This window comes from Callospermophilus lateralis, chromosome 6 (assembly GCF_048772815.1).
Source record: "Callospermophilus lateralis isolate mCalLat2 chromosome 6, mCalLat2.hap1, whole genome shotgun sequence".
Taxonomy (NCBI): Eukaryota; Metazoa; Chordata; class Mammalia; order Rodentia; family Sciuridae; genus Callospermophilus; species Callospermophilus lateralis.
Genome location: NC_135310.1, coordinates 160908480 through 160924550, shown reverse-complemented (window position 1 = coordinate 160924550; position 16071 = coordinate 160908480). Strand labels below are relative to the sequence as shown.

Here is a 16071-nt window from a genome sequence, read left to right as displayed (position 1 = left end):
GGAAGGCACTCGCACCTCTCAGACATAAGTATTCCTCCACCAAGATCATTCATTATATGGATGATGTGTTATTGGCCGCAAAATTAGAACAGACAGTTAATGAGGCTTATAAAGAACTCGTGATGCTGTTGGCTCAACATGGACTGCACATCACACCTAAAAAGGTTCAAACAGGGGATTCTATCAGGTATTTGGGAGCAACAATTGGGTATGACAAATTAAAACCGCAAAAAATTACCATCAGGACTCAAGATCTCCAAACTCTAAATGACTTTCAAAAATTGCTGGGAGATATTAATTGGATAAGAGGATATTTACATATTCCTAATATTGTGCTCCAGCCTTTGTATGCTACTCTTAAGGGTGATCCAGATCTTGCTTCCCCTCGTAGCCTCACTACTGAGGCTAGAGCGGCCCTTATAAAAGTAGAACAAGCTATACAACATGCCACTCTATGCAGGCTCCAGAGTGATAAACCTTCCCAGTTATGTGTGCTTGCCACTCTGCGGCAGCCAACTGGAGTACTGTGGCAAGATGGGCCTTTACTATGGATCCACCCACATGTATCCCCAGGAAAATCCTTAGAATAGTATCCTGATGCTGTTGCAGCATTGGCACTTAAAGGGATTCAACAAAGCATTCAATTTTTTGGCCAATCACCTTCTTCTCTTATCATACCCTACACTAAAGCTCAACTTAATGTTTTATGTGCTACTCTAGACAACTGGGCTATTCTGTGTTGCTCGTTTCAAGGGGGGATTGATAATCACTACCCTTCTCATCCATTACTCCATTTTGTTAAAGAACATCCCATCATTTTCCCTAAGGTAACTTCATCCAGTCCAATTCCGGGGGCTGTTAACATTTTTACTGATGGTTCCAAGTTTGGAATGGGAGCTTATGTAATTAATGACTCTCCCCCTATCCAGCATCAATTTGCTCCTGGAAATCCACAATGGGTAGAACTACAAATTGTTATTAAAGTTTTTAAACAGTGTTCTTTTCCTTTTAATCTTATTTCGGACTCCAGCTATGTGGTACAAGCACTAAAAGTCCTGGAGGCCATGTGAGCTATTAGTGATGCCCACAATGTGTCTGCTTACTTTACTCAGCTTCAACAGCTTATCTCTAACCGCACTGCTTCTTTTTATCCAATGCACATCCGGGCTCACACCTCTCTTCCTGGTCCGTTATCCCAGGGTAATGCCTGTGCGGACTTAGCCACTAGAGGTCAATTGATATGCTTGGCTTCCTACTTAGAGGGGGCTAAGTTGTTTCACCAAAACTTCCATGTTAATGCATTAATGCTGCGCAGGCGTTTTTCCATTTCAAGAGCGGATGCTCGGCAGATAGTATTGCAATGTCCCCATTGTGTCACATTTCTTCATCCCCCTAATTATGGAGTAAACCCACGGGGATTAAAGCCATTGGTTGTTTGGCAAATGGATGTGACACATATACCTGACTTTGGTAACCTTAAGTATGTACATGTTTCCGTTGATACGTGCTCTGAAATTATCTATGCTTCTGCTTTATTGGGAAAAAAGGCACGTAATGTCATTACTCACTGTTTAGAGACATGGGCAGCATGGGGTGCACCTGCATCCCTTAAGACTGATAATGAACCTGCTTATACTGGCAGACAATTTACAGCTTTTTGTTCTACTATGGGAGTACAACTTACTCATGGTTTGCCTTATAATCCTCAAGGACAAGGCATTGTTGAGCGTGCTCATCGCACCTTAAAGGAAACTTTACAAAAACAAAAAGGGGGAATAGGAGCTGAACACACTCCTAAAGAACGCCTGTCCTTAGCTCTCTTTACCATTAATTTTTTGAATTTGGATATTCATGGTCCCTCTGCGGCCGGTAGACATATGTCCCCTCAGCCCTCTGTGATTGGCTATGTTAAGTGGAAGGATGTTCTTACGGGCCAATGGAACGGCCCTGACCCCGTCCTGACATGGGCACGAGGATCTGTATGTGTTTTTCCCCAGGATCGTATGGAACCGTTGTGGGTCCCTGAACGCTTGACAAGAAGAGTCTCGACATCAACTGACCAGCAACAAGAGATACCACAACAATCCTGTGATGAGGATCTTCATTCTGCTAAGTGCTCTGGCTCTGGTGCTGGTGCCGATGGCACAGGCGACACCAATGCGGTGGTGGGCAGTGGCACGGACATGGCCAATGCGGATGCCGGTTCATGGTAATTCTAGTGTCCTCCCCACTCTTTTTTCTACCTCATGTGAGATGTCTGCTCCCTGTGCCTCTCCTAGAGGGGACATGGAGAGCATTTTTAATCAATCTCAAGTTAATCTCACAGGAGTTTTTTGTTTCAGCCTTAGAAACGCTAATTGCATTAGCCTTAAGCCCAAAAATTTGACTAACTGGGAGGACCCATTGTGGTCCAATCAGGTCTCAGGAAGCATTATCAGTGCTGTATTGAGCAAGGTAGCTTCGGGGAAGCAATCAGGCTCAGGGACCCCCGCAAACAGCAGCTCTGCTCTTAACATAACTACCTTGGCTATTATCTCCGAGGTACTAATCCCAGTGCCTCCTTCTTCTAGTAGTATTCATGATGCCACTCATTTCAAGGCCTCTCCTTACTGTTCCCCTAATCTTGGTTTCCCCCCAACATTTACGCCTTGTCAGGATCATTCTTGGGAGAAACATCAAGTTGCTAAAGGTTTCTCCCTTTCCCCCTCTCTTAAGAGGTATGTTTATAACTTTAACAATAGTGCCAGCTCCTCTACAGGAGTAGGTTGGTCCTGGTTTCAATGGCTGATTTCTAATGAAAAGGGGGCTTCAGCCGATATTTCTGCACTGGCTCAGTTGGTAGGAGCCAAAAGTTGGCTGACTAATGTTTCTGGTACTGTTAGGGAAAGTGAACGAGGTAATAGACTTACATCTGTTTCATTCAACTCTCTGTTGTATAATGCCACATCGCCTCCTGCAATGGTCTGTGTCCAATCCCCCTTCTTATTCCTTTTGGCTAAGGCCACCTCGTCGGGGATGCTGGATTGTTCTCATACTACCTGTCTCTTATCTGAGTGTTGGAATGGTTCCTGGACTGTAGCAGTGGTTATGAAAATTCCAACTTTTGTCCCAATCCTGGTCACTGGGGATCCTGATAAATTCCCTATTGTTGAGCTACTTAGAGTCCGCAGAGATTTTGAAATCACAGCGGCTATAGTGACAGCCGTGGCGGTATCTGCTGCTGCAGCAGTTACGGCCGGAGTGACTATGGCCAATCAAGTACAAACTGCTGCCACCATTAATCAAGTTGTCCAACAAACTTCCACCATACTTAAATCCCAAAATACAATTAATCAACATATTTTGTCAGGGATTTTAGCTGCCAACCAAAGAATAGATTTACTCCAAGCTCAGGTAGAAGAATTGGCTGACTTGGTGCTTTTGGGTTGTGTTGACCAAAGTGCACATTTATGCATAACCTCTGTCAGATTTAATGATTCCAGGAATGCTTCCCGCATCATTGGTGAATATTTGGCTGGAAATTGGTCCATGGAAGCGGAAGACATGATCCAGTCTCAACTAACCCAGATAGCTGTCTTGAAGAACACCCGTGTTGATCCCGTGACTTTGGGTCAATTCACCGATTGGTTATCTTCTGCTTTTTCCTTTTTTAAAGAGTGGGTCGGGGTAGGCATTTTTGGTGCAATGTGTTGCTTCGGTATGTTTCTCTGTTTGTGGTTTCTCTGTCGCCTCAAGGCCCGCAATGCTCACAATAAGGCTATGATCATCCAAGCTCTTGCAGCTTTAGAAAATGGCAATTCACCTCAAGTCTGGCTTGCGCATCTTAAACAGTAAATCTTTGACATGGTCGTTGCACCCCAAGTTATTATAACATTGCACTGGGATCGACATGTCTTTCCTCGTTATTCTCTTAGTGTTGGAAAGCCCTTGCACTCTGCCGGTCTCGCTGCCATTGCACACAGGTGGGTTTCCACACTAATGCTTCTCTATCGCCTTAAAGTCCGTGCCTTTCTTTCAGGGTGCTGTCAACTCGTTTGTCGTTGTGTACAGCCACAGTTCAGCCTCAGCTGTCCCCCTTCGTCCACCTTCGTCACGATACAGGATGCGAGGCAAGGCACTACACTTGAGTGATCCTTGAAGTGGACCTCAAGGAGAGCATGTCCTATTGCATGCGGGTTTGATGTCCACGCCCCGCCCCACGAAAAAGGCGTCGGCTGATATGGCTTCAGATCTGGGGAAGGGCCCTCCTTAGGACTGAGCCATACTATGCAGCCACTTCTGCACAGTGGGATAGGACCTCTACTCTCGCCTGTATTGTTTTCAGAAAACAAAAGGGGGGAACTGTGGTGAGCCGCTTCTGCAGATTATGGTCGCCATTGCAGGATGGCGCTGGCTCCACTGTGGTCTGTAACAAACAACTCCTTGTTTGGGAGAGTTGGTGCATGGTTTTTCAGCACCCTATGAGAAAGTTCCACGTGGCAGCTTCGCATTGGGGCTTGGGATGCTTTATTAAGGCTGGGAGGGGCATCCGACAAGGAATTAGAAAAATATCAAGGGCCTGAATAAACTGCTGAAAGAAGATTCCTGAGTTGCGTCTTCCTTGTGGGCAAGGGGTCGCGACAAGAAGTGACCTATGTAAGTCATATCACTAGTAATATCAACTGTTGTATTATGAGATGCTGGTATGTACTTCTTTATTTGAAACAAATTAAAAGTTCTGTGGCCAGAGCACCCTGCACATGCCCAATCTCATCTGAAAAGGATTAAAGTTGGAGATGACTAAAGGTCCCCTTTACCTGGTCCACTGAGTGATGTGTGGGTCTATAGATAGAATCATTAGCAGTGGTCACATATCAGACTGAGAGGAAGAGGGATGGAAAATCAGCACCTTAATATGAAAACCACCATCAGGTCTCAAAGTGTATGATTTCTGTCGTGCAAATGCACTCATCTTGATGACGCCCAAAGCACTGTGCTCTGCTTTGATCAGTGAAGAGAGAAGGTTCCTTCCAACCCACATTTACTTTGTGCCACTTTTGTTCGTTGGACAGCATAACTGTTCTCACCTCCAGGTGCTCTGGATGTCTGACTTGGGGCTAAAAGGACTTGGTGTTTGTGCTTCTGAGTTTTGGTCTTTTGTTGGGGCTGGCCCTTCTTTCCATGCCCCAATTCTTCCCGTTTGGAATGGGAACATTCATTCCATGCCTTTGTCTGAAGGATGCAGGTAACTTGCTTGATTTCTACCATGTGAATTCGTCATGGTTCTCTAGAGGAACAGAATCAGGAGGAAGTTTAATTGTAAAAGGAGGACTTGTGAGGTTGGCTTATTGACCACAAGCTGGGGACTCCACAGTGACCATCTGGAGGCTGGACAGCTGGAAGAATCCGTAGCTGTGTGGTCCAAGGGGCTGAGGCCACAGAACAGGAGGGATCAATGGTGCTACCCTAGTCCAAGACCAAAGGCTTCTCGAGAATCCCTGCCAGGGTTCACTCTGGAGGAGTGTAGAGCACAATATCCTCAGATGAAGGTGGCAGCCATCAAGACCTACACCTTCACTCCAGAAGGGTCTGGGACATTTTTCATTTTGCCAGGATTGGGTTGTTGTAGTATTCTGCTGACTTTAATAATTGGACAGGGTGATACTAAGGGATCTCCCGCACTCCAGGAGTATGATTCCTTACCTCCATTGCGGAATAACAGTCCAGCGTTTCTTGGTAATCTGGATCAATCACACAACAGCACCACAGCTCCCTTCTTAGCCTGTTGACTCAGGGGCATGAGGAGCCTAAAGTGGCCAGGGGGAAGTCTTCACTTCCAGTTGAATGAGATCATTGCTGCATCTCCAGACAGAAGCATTCGTCCTCCTGGAACTAAGACTCCAGGCCTGCAGAGCAGAAGGTTGCAGAGACAGGAAGCAAAACTTTCCTACTGGGTACTAGGGGTGATGGTGAGTGGCAGCATTCCTTTCTCCACCCTTGACTCCTGGACCCATGAATTCCAGCAATAGGAGGGACAGTGCCCTATAGCAGCTGCTTATTCAGAGAGTACAGACACCTTCAGAAGAACTGTGTCCAGCCCTGCAATGTACCGCCCCCTAGCTGGTGCTGCAGCTGCATCTTCAAGAGCCGTTGCATTGTTCCATCAAGCCAGCTGCTTCAGGGTGGTGGAGAACAGGTAGGACCAACAAATCCATGAACACAAGCCCAGTGCCTCACTTCTTTGGCCATGGAGTGAGTTCCTAGGTCTGAAGCAATGCAGTGCGGAATACCATGATGATGGATATGGCATTCTCTAAGTGCACAGGTGGTGGTTTTGGCTGAAGCACTACAGACAGGGAAGGAATATCTTCACCCACAATAAGCATCTATTCCACTAGGGACAAACTGCTGCCCCTTCCATGATGGAAGAGGTCCAATGTAATCAACCTCCACCAGGCTGCTGGCTGGTCTCCTTGGGGAATGATGCCATATGGGGCTTAGTGTTGGTCTCTGCTGTGGGCAAACTGGGCACTCAGCAGTGGCTGTAGCCAAACCAGCCTTGGTGAGTGGAAGTCCATGCTGCTGAGTCCATGCATAAACACCATCCCTGCTGCCATGACCACTCTGTTCACGAGTCCATTGGGCAGTGACAGGCATGGAAAGGGAAAGAGGTCAACTGCTATCCACAGATTGGGTCATTCTTTCTATCTGATTATTAAATCCTCTCCTGCTGAGGTCACCTTTTGGTGGGCATTTACATGAGACAGAAATGTCTTCACATCCTTTGCCCATTAAGAGAGGTTTATTCATACATCTCTTCCCCAAATGTCCTTGTTGCCAATTCAACAATTATGTTATTACAAGTTCCCTCACCTGCCAGCCAACCCATTAGCTATGGTCCATGGATTGATGAATAGTCACACATCTGGACAATTTCATTCCAGGAAAAATGCACAATCAAATGCACTTCTCAAAGTTCTGTCCATTGTTGAGATTGCCCTTCATCACTGTCCTTCACATTTGTTCCAGAAAGAGGGAACAGCTCCACAGCTGTGAAGACTGCCCTTCACCAATGTCATTTAGGTTTGTTGCAGAAAAAGAAACAGCTCCACAGCTGTGAAGATTGCCCTTCACCACTATCCTTCAGGTTGTTCTAGAAAGAGGGAAGAGTTCCGCAGCTGAGAATATTGTCTTTCACACTGTCCTTCATGTTTGTTCCAGAAAGGGGGAACAGTTGCACAGCTGTACATTTCTGTGTGGTACCATGGTTCAGAACCATCCTTGAACCAGCATCAGTCTTCTCTTCCTGTTAATTGCTCATAAGGTCCGACCCATGAAGTCATAGGTTCATGCTGAGGGAGAGAAGGTACTACAGCGGGACCAGGAGTGATGGGCAATTTGGCCACTTCTTCATGCAGCTGACTTGTGCTTTGGGTCCCCCCCATGCCGGATCATGTACGCACCACTTCCACTTGATGACAAGTGCTGATACGCAGGTCCAACCTTACAGCTTGGGGGGCCTGAAAACGCCCAGTTCATGATGGGCAGCTCAGGTCGTATAGTGACCTGGTGGCCCACAGTCAAGCACTCAGTTCCCACTGAGGCCCACTAGCAGGCCAAGAGCTGCTTCTCAAAGAAGAAGTAGTTGTGTGCAGGTGACGCAGGGCCTTCTCCAGAATCCCAGTGGCGTCCTCTGTGATTTACCTATGGTGCCTGCCCATGGCTCTGGACATTGTCCCTATCTACCACTGACACTTCAAAGACCACTGGGTCTGCCGGTTCATATGGCCCGAAATACAGAGCTACCTGCACACCAGCCTGGGCCTGCTGCATTGCCTTCTTCTCTCCTGGAAACCAGTAGAAAAGGAAGCTTCTCTAGTCATTAGGTCCCTGGGCTGAAGGAGCACACCCAATTGAGGAATGTGCTGTCTCCAAACCCAAATAGGCCCACAGTGTTGTGCTTCTTTCCTGCTTGTCGGAGGGGCCAGTGCGACAACGTATCCTTCAGCTTACAAGGAATGTCTATCTCACCCCCCACCACCACCACTGGACTCCCAGAAACTTTACTGAAGTTGAAGGCCCTTGGGTTTTAGTGGGATGTATTTCCCACCCTCTGATACACAAATGCTCTACCAGCAAGTTCAAAATGGTTGCTATTCCTGCTCAGCTGGCCCAATCAACATGATGTCATTGATATAATGGTCCCGTGTGACATCTTGTGGGAGAGAAAGATGATCAAGGTCCCTGTGAACTAAGCTGTGTCACAGTACTGGAGAGTTGACATACCCTGAGGAGGACACTGAGGGTCTATTTCTGGCTTTGCCAGCTGAAGGTAAATTGTTTCTGGTGGTTCTTTTGCACTGGGATGGAGACAGAAACATTTTCCCAATCAATAGCCACACACCAGGAACCAGGAGATGTATTAATCTGCTCAAGTGAAGAAACCACATCTGGCCCAGCAGGTGCAATTGGAGTCACCACCTGATTAAGCTTACGATAATCCACTGTCATTCTCCAAGACCCACTTGTCTTCAGCACAGGCCAAATAGGGGAGCCAAGGTGTGATGCTGTGGGATGCACCACCCCTGCACCCTTCATGTTCTTGATGGTGGCATTGATCACTGCAATCCCTCCAGGGATGCATTAATCACTGCTTTTGATTCACTATTTTCCCAGGTCCAGGCAATGCCAGAGGCTTCTATGTACACTTTCCACCCACAGTAGCCCTCGTTCCACAGGTTAGAGAGCCAATGTGGGAGTTTTGCCAAGGCTAAGTATATCTATCCCAGTTACACACTCCAGGCTGGGGAAATAACTACAGGATGAGTTTGGGGACCCTCTGGATGCACTGAGTTGGATGTTGGTCCAAACTCCATTGATTCCCTGACTTCCATAAGCTCCTACTTTTATTGGAGGGCCACAGTACGTTCTGGGTCTCCCAGAATCAATGTCAGTTCAGAGCCTGTGTCTAGTAGTCCCCCAAAGATTGATCATCGCCTTTTCCCCAGTGCACAGTTATCTTGGTAAAAGGCCTTAGGTCCCTTTGGAGGAAGATGGGAGATGGATTAACAGTAAAGTTATTGGTACTCTACCAGGGTCCTTCCTCAAGGAGACCTGGCCCCATTGATTCAGGGATTCGGGATCCGTAAATTGACTCAAATCCAGGAAGTGCCTGAGGGGCTGTGATTCTTGGCTGTTATGATCTGAGGCAGACTTTTGTGCATTTGCCCTGTATTTTTTCCACTTTGTATAAGTCATGTAAGAGTTTTGTGGGTTTCCCATCTATTTGAGTTCTAGAATCACCATGATTAAGTAGCCAATGCCAGAGATCTTCACGAGTCAGAACATGGTGTCCACTTCTTCCCCTTTGCTGTCCATTATGGTAACTATGACCTCCCTGTCTGTGGTGATTGAGGGCTGCCGCTTGGCCTCTTCCTCCCTGAGATCCAACCATGCCCATTGCAGCGAAGTCTTCCAGTTGGTTGACGGCAGCTCCACAGTAAGGTCTGGCATGCAGAGCAGAGCGACCACAGAGCTCTTCAAGGGTGCTGGTGCTCCTCTCACACATTTGTTTCCTCTTGTTCTGGTGAAGTGCACGTCTTCTGGACCCCCGCAGTATGGAGGAGAAGGTCACACATGACAGATCCACTCCTGCATTCCAGTCTGCCTGAGCCTCTGAATTCCCTCATCAACAATAAGTCAAGGGTTGTCCGGCATTTCAGCTCATTTATAGTGGGCCACCTTTGGGCCCATCCTTCAACTAAAACTTTTTTAACACTGTGAGCTATTACATTAAATCTAGAATCTCTGCTTATGGGCCAGTATCAATAAATCCCGCCTGATATAAGTTTATGTTCCTTCTGCCCTTACCCCACACCCTTAAAATCCATTTCCCCATGTTTGCCAGGCCTCTGCTTGTATGAATGAGAAAACTCAAGAGCTTCCTTCGAAATGTAGAGTACCGTCCTGTGGGTCACACTCTTTACCTCACCTCTAGGGCCTGCTTAGATTTGAATCTAATTATAGTTCTGGAGGTAAAAGTGCATGGTGAGGGTGGGTTCTGAGGAGTAATAGCACCTTCATGCTGAGACCTGAATCATGGAAGATTTTCACAGTGTCCACATAGAGTGGAGGGTAGTGATGCTCTCGGATGTTCGGTTCAGGGTTTCTAACTTTCCTAACTATGTGATCAACTTTATTTTCCAGGTTGTACTGTCTTCATTGTATGATGTTCTTTCTTCCAAGTGATCAGTCAGTTGGTTGTGCTTTCTATTGGTTTTTTATTGGATTTATTGTATCCTTCATTTCAAGGATTACTGACTTGTTTTTTTTCAGGGTCTCTATCTGTCTCTTGAAGTAATCGTTTGCTACCTGTGTTTGCTCTCTTATCTCATTGTTGGAGCGATCAATTTTTGCCTGTATTTGCTCATTTAGGTCATTCTTTAATTCACAGATCATTTTAATTATGAACCTTCTGAACTCCTCCTCTGACATTTCACCAACTTTGCTGTCCATGGCTTCTGTTATTATAGGGTCCTGGTTTGTTTGGGGCACTTTCCTCCCTTGTGTTTTCATGTTGTCTCTGTGTCTTCCTTCCTTGCAGTGTGGATCTGGGATAGTACAGTTTCCTCCCTCTATTCTTGTAGTACCTGTGCAGATTGTCTGTACCTCACCTTGATGTTGGGCTTCCAGACCCTGCTGGTGTCCCTCAGTGGACGCTACTGCATCCTGGATCAGGGACCTGTGTAAGTTGGGGTGGGTGGATCTGGGCCACAGGGCTTGACCTCCCACAGTAGTCTGCTGGTAGGAAGGGGCGGTCCTGCACCTAGGCTAGGCTCTGGCAGTGTCTGCCCTGCTGGGAGTGGAGAACCTGGCCTACTGAGATCCTCCTTCCTGTGTGTGCTGATGTGAGCCATCTGGGCTGGATCTTGGCTCCCACAGTAGTCCACTGGTCATAAGGGATGGTCCTGCACCAGAGGCTAGGCTCTGGCCCATCACAACACATTTTCTTAATCCATTCATCTGTTGGTGATCGCCGGGGCTGGTTTTCTAACTTGGCCGTTGTGAATTGTGCTGCTATAGATATTCATGCAGTTGTTTCACTATATTATGATAGTTATAGTGATTGCTTTTTGGAAAAAAAATACCAAAGAGTGTTGTAGCTGGATCATATAATAGTTCATTTTTTAGATTTTTAAGGAATGTCTGTATTGATTTCCAACATGGTTGTACTAATTTCTAGTCCACCAAAAATGCATGAATTTACCTGTTTTTGTCAGAGTTTTGAGAGAATCTACTACTGTTTTTATTCCTGATGAATGTCATTCTAACTGAGGTGTAATTTTGATTTGCATTTTCTTCATGGCAGGTTTGGGCTTTTGAGAGGGAGAACGTGGGTGCTTCTAGCCATCAGGTTCTAGAAACACCATGTTTTTGTTGCTACAACCTTGAACTGCCAAAGTGCACAGGTGGACAAAGGGGACTCCTGTCCTTCCCAGGTGCCTGGCTGGGGCCTCTCTGAAGGCAGAGTCCCCAGTGCTGGTCCTCAAGTACCACATCCCTGTGCATGGAGTAGGCCTTGAATAGGAGAGGAAGTGGCACTCTGTGTGACAGAATGTGGCTGCATCCTGATTCAGCTGTGGAACTTTGTGAGGTTGAAGAGAAGGACAATAAATGGGAAACAGTCACAGGGATGTGGCTGGTTGATCACTTGCTCACCATCAATCTTCTTTTCAAATAATTGGCCCCGATTGAGACTGAGCTAAGGTCTGAAGGAAACAAACGCAGTAATTGTAGAGGGAGAGGGAGAGGCATACCTCAGGGACTGAGGTCCTGCAGAGGGTGCTTCTCTTTGACAGGTGACAACACTGAGCATGGAGCCCCAGTGGTAGTTGATGACAAGAGCCCCACAAACCCAGAAGGTACAAATACAACCTGGGAAGCTGCGTCTTGTTCAAAGGACCAACACGGAGGTTGGCTGCAGTCTGCCACCAAGGTGAGTGGACCCTAGGATCAGTTTGCCCCCAGGCACAGGTGACAGGCCCTCAGCCGTCAAGGTCTCACTGTCTGTGACTGAGCAAGGGGCTGCTGTGTGTCAGCCTCAGGACCTTCACCCTGCTTCTGTGATCCACAGGTGTGCACCTGGGCCAGGAAGATGGGGGCCTTTACAGCAGGGGTCCCTCAGCTACGGCAGAGCCACCTTGACCTGTGTTCAGGGTCAGGATTCACCCGAGAGCTCTGTGGTGGGTCCTGAGGAGAGAAAGCTAGAAGTTTGTCTTCCTTTAGAAAAGCTCAGGTTCTTCAGCCTCCACGTTGTCCTGCATGATTCTGTCAGCATCTTAGCTCACGTTAGATGTTTGAGCCTAGTGTTTGATGTATTATTTGGTTTCTAAGACACAATTTCCCCCTGCATTATGTTTCTATGTCCCTACGTGCAGTGTGTTTAATGTGAAGGCATTCATTCTGCATCCACCCTGAAATTGCTTGTCCTGACACATAGCATTAGACCCCACATGTGAGTCAAATTCATTTTTATATGTCTGTCAGAGTGCCTACTAAGCAATTACCATTTAAAATCATAGTGTCTCTTGTTGAATTCCAGTATGTTTTCAATTGTTTACTTGATATTAAAATTTCAAAAAATTTCTTTGACTTCAGTTCAGTTCCATGAAGCAAGGACCATGTCTCACATTTATCCTGGAGCGTTTTCCCCAGGAGGGTGTGTGTTCCTGCCCAGCTGTGGGGTTACTCCAGGTGGGGGTGATATCTTTCTGTGAATGCAGGGCCTTTAGCACTGTTTAGACTATAGCTGTAAATCACCCTGTGAAAATGTCTTCACTCTATTCTGTCAGAGTGAAAGAGAAGTAAATTATGTGTCTCAGAAGTGCCTCCCAAATTTGATTCAGAGCTGTGTCATTTGGGAAGGTGGGAGTGGGCTGAAAATAAGAGAAAAACTAGAAATGAAGAAGAAATAAACAAACATTTGATAAGTCCTCAGGCCATGATGTCCATTGAGTGTGCTCTTTCTCACCCTTGACTTACTAGTAGAAACTGCTGTCCTGGTCATTAGAGCTTGTATCATAGGCATTTCACAGTAGATATGTAGGATTTTGTGCTGTTTAAGGCTTTGGTACAGTTATTATTCTCCCCATTTGTTAGTGGAAGAAATAGCATTGGAATATAAATCCTCCCGTTTTCAAGGGTTACATGGTGCCAAAGCTGGGTACAACCTGTTTTCCTGCATTTTATTATTCCAGGGACCTTTAGCAGAGGAGTCTCAAGCAATCTTTAATAACCAGCAGGATCTGGGGAGAAGGATTGCAAAATTGTATTCTATGTATACAGAATATGCTCAAATTATAGTATTTTTTTTAACAACCTGGTTTATTTTTTTCTGGAGAAATTGACCATATTTTACATAAGTTCTTAGATGAGACTTTAAATTGGAATTCTAACAGGAAAATGTAATTTCCTGTCCAGGATTGTGTGGAAGTGAGCCGTGCAGTTTAAACCTCATAGCAGCCCAATTGCTGACTAGGTGGGAAAAAGACAGTTAGAGCAGGCTGCAGAGCTGACTAAAGTCACTGTTCCCACCAGGGCACTGTAAGGTGTAAAATGCCTGCAGGATCCCACTAAAGTGAATTGGTTCATGCCAAATGTCCGCCAGCCTACTTTTCCACAAGGAGGTCTTGTTGGGGATTCCTGGTTCATACACTGCCTTCATCTCCTGACAGCTCATAGCAGGTGTCTTTCCTCTCATCCTAACACTTTGACAAACACCACCACATGCAGAACTGGCCCAGGCCTCCCTTAGAGGCCCCTGAGGGCATCAGTGGGAACTCAGCCCTCTGCTGATGACCCTGGCAGCAGCATTTCGTGGCTCTTCTAGGGCACCCTCGCTGGCTCCACGCTGTCTAGAACCCCATTCTCTCAGGCTAGAAACTCATTCCTGCATATCTCTGACCGAGTTGTTGGATCCCCTCTGTCCAGGTCGGAGCTGGATGTCACTCTGAGGACTGCAGAGGCTCTGGTATTAGTAAGCCGTGAGACCACCGAGTGTGTTCAGAGAAGGGAAGGGAAGCTGTTGTGGTCACAAAAGGAAAACTCTGAAGCAAAAAGCCAACCTCGAACGTGGTGCAGCAAAAGATGATGAGAAATTGAACTATGGCTGAATTTATATTAGCTAAAGACATTGAAGGAACTGGATTTTATAGATGCTTGTGCATGGGGTATTGGAAAGAAGAAAGGCCAAGTGTGATCCTAGACTTTTACATGCCAATGATAAAAATATATAGAATGAAACAAAAAATACAGGGAGAAATCTGACTGGAAGAGTGTAGTTTTAATGGATCCAAGCTGAGGTTAAATATAGGTGGGATATCAGGGATTTGACCAAGAAACTTGGTATTGATTGCATATAGCTTAGAAAAACTCAGGGTTAAAAACTTAGAATTTTGAATAATAGCACTCAGCATGACTTTTAAAAGCATATAGAATAATCCTCAACCCCCTAGAGAAAAACAAATAGTGCTTTGGACAGAATCTGCATCATCACACGTACCCTTACACCCCAGCAAAGGCTGCTGGGAAATACTTTTTTGCAGATTCATATCATCATACTGTTGCATTCTTCAAAAAGTGTCTGCTATATCTGAGTTTTTCTGCCTATGAAGTAAGAAATGGTTTTGCCTCTTGTCAAGGGAATAACGTTCATGTTTCTAATAGGACTTGGGATTCTGGGGAATATCTATGTGTTTGTGAACTATGTGTGCTTGTTTAGAGGAGTGAAGAGGAAATCTAGTCACCTCCTTCTCACCCATTTGGCTTTTACAAATAGCATAACACTTATTACAGGAGGAATGCCAAGTACAATAACCAGTTTGGGGTTGAGAGACCTCCTAGGTGACGTAGGCTGTAAGATTGTGGTTTACCTCAGTAGGGTGGCCCGGGGCCTGTCCATCTGCACCACCAGTCTCCTCACGGTGGTCCAGGCCATCACCATCAGTCCCAGAGCCTCCAGGTGGGGGAGGCTGCAGCCCAGGTCTGCATGGCACCTGCTTCCCTTGTTAGTCTTCCTGTGGATACTCAATTCCTTGATCAGCATGAATTTACCACTTTACATTAAAAAAGCCAACAGCATGAACAGTTCAGAAATTAGAACAAATGAGAACTACTGTTATTTTCTACAGCAAAACTCAACAATCAGATGGATTTTTATTGTTCTCATGGTCCTTCGAGATGCTGTGTTCCAGGGTGTCATGGGCTGGGCCAGTGGCCACATGGTCTTCCTCCTCCACAAGCACCACCAGCAGGTGCTCTACCTTCAGACCTCCAAGCTCCTCTACAGAACCGCCCCTGAGGTGAAGGCTGCGAAGAGTCTCCTCCTTCTGATGCTCTGCTTTCTCTTCTTCTATTGGACAGATTGTTTCATGGCTTTATATGTCACTTTCTCCGTAGAGAAGCGTTTCCTAGAAGTCAGTGTTCTAGAACTTGTGAACCTTGGCTATGCGATCCTCAGCCCATTTGTGCTGATGCACAGGGAAGGACACCTGGCTGAGTGTTGGCCTGGTCACTAGAGAGACAAACATTGAGACCATGTGTGTAACATTTATCTTCTAGTAAGTAAGTTTAAAACTCTCCTGGGTCTTGTGTTTCTGTATGATTCGGGAAAATCATGTAAGTGTAGCTGAGTCATATAGAGGGACATTTCTACACCACAAAGCTGGTGACAATCCTGTGACAAACTTCATAGGAAGGTGGCTAAGGGTGCTTCTTCTGTCTCTCTCTATGGCCCTGTATATATTTGCTGTTTTTTTTCCTTGTGAACCTCTAACTCTGTTCATGTGTATTGATATCTAAGGTATACTTATTTACAATTAATATAAAATATTTCCAGAGTAATAGTATTAAAACATAGAATGGAATAATACACTTTATTGGATGTCATCTACATTAATAAATCTGCAAGAATAAAGAGACTTAAAGTGTAGTTGTCTCATTTGGTATGAAGAAAAATGGAGGCATAATAAAAATAACTTACTTTTTTCCTTTCATGTTTTCTGATTTGCAAACTTACAATTTGAATGTATTTTT

The 16071-nt window shown here is 45.8% G+C and overlaps 1 protein-coding gene across 1 annotated transcript; it reads left to right on the top strand.

Annotated features, from left to right (window-relative positions):
* The first annotated feature begins 14633 nt into the window (after window positions 1-14633).
* On the top strand, window positions 14634-15554 carry LOC143641843 (vomeronasal type-1 receptor 4-like). The gene has a single exon (XM_077109744.1). It carries the CDS (start codon window positions 14658-14660, stop codon window positions 15552-15554), a length of 897 nt encoding a protein of 298 aa, XP_076965859.1. The 5' UTR covers window positions 14634-14657.
* The last annotated feature ends 517 nt before the right edge of the window (window positions 15555-16071 follow it).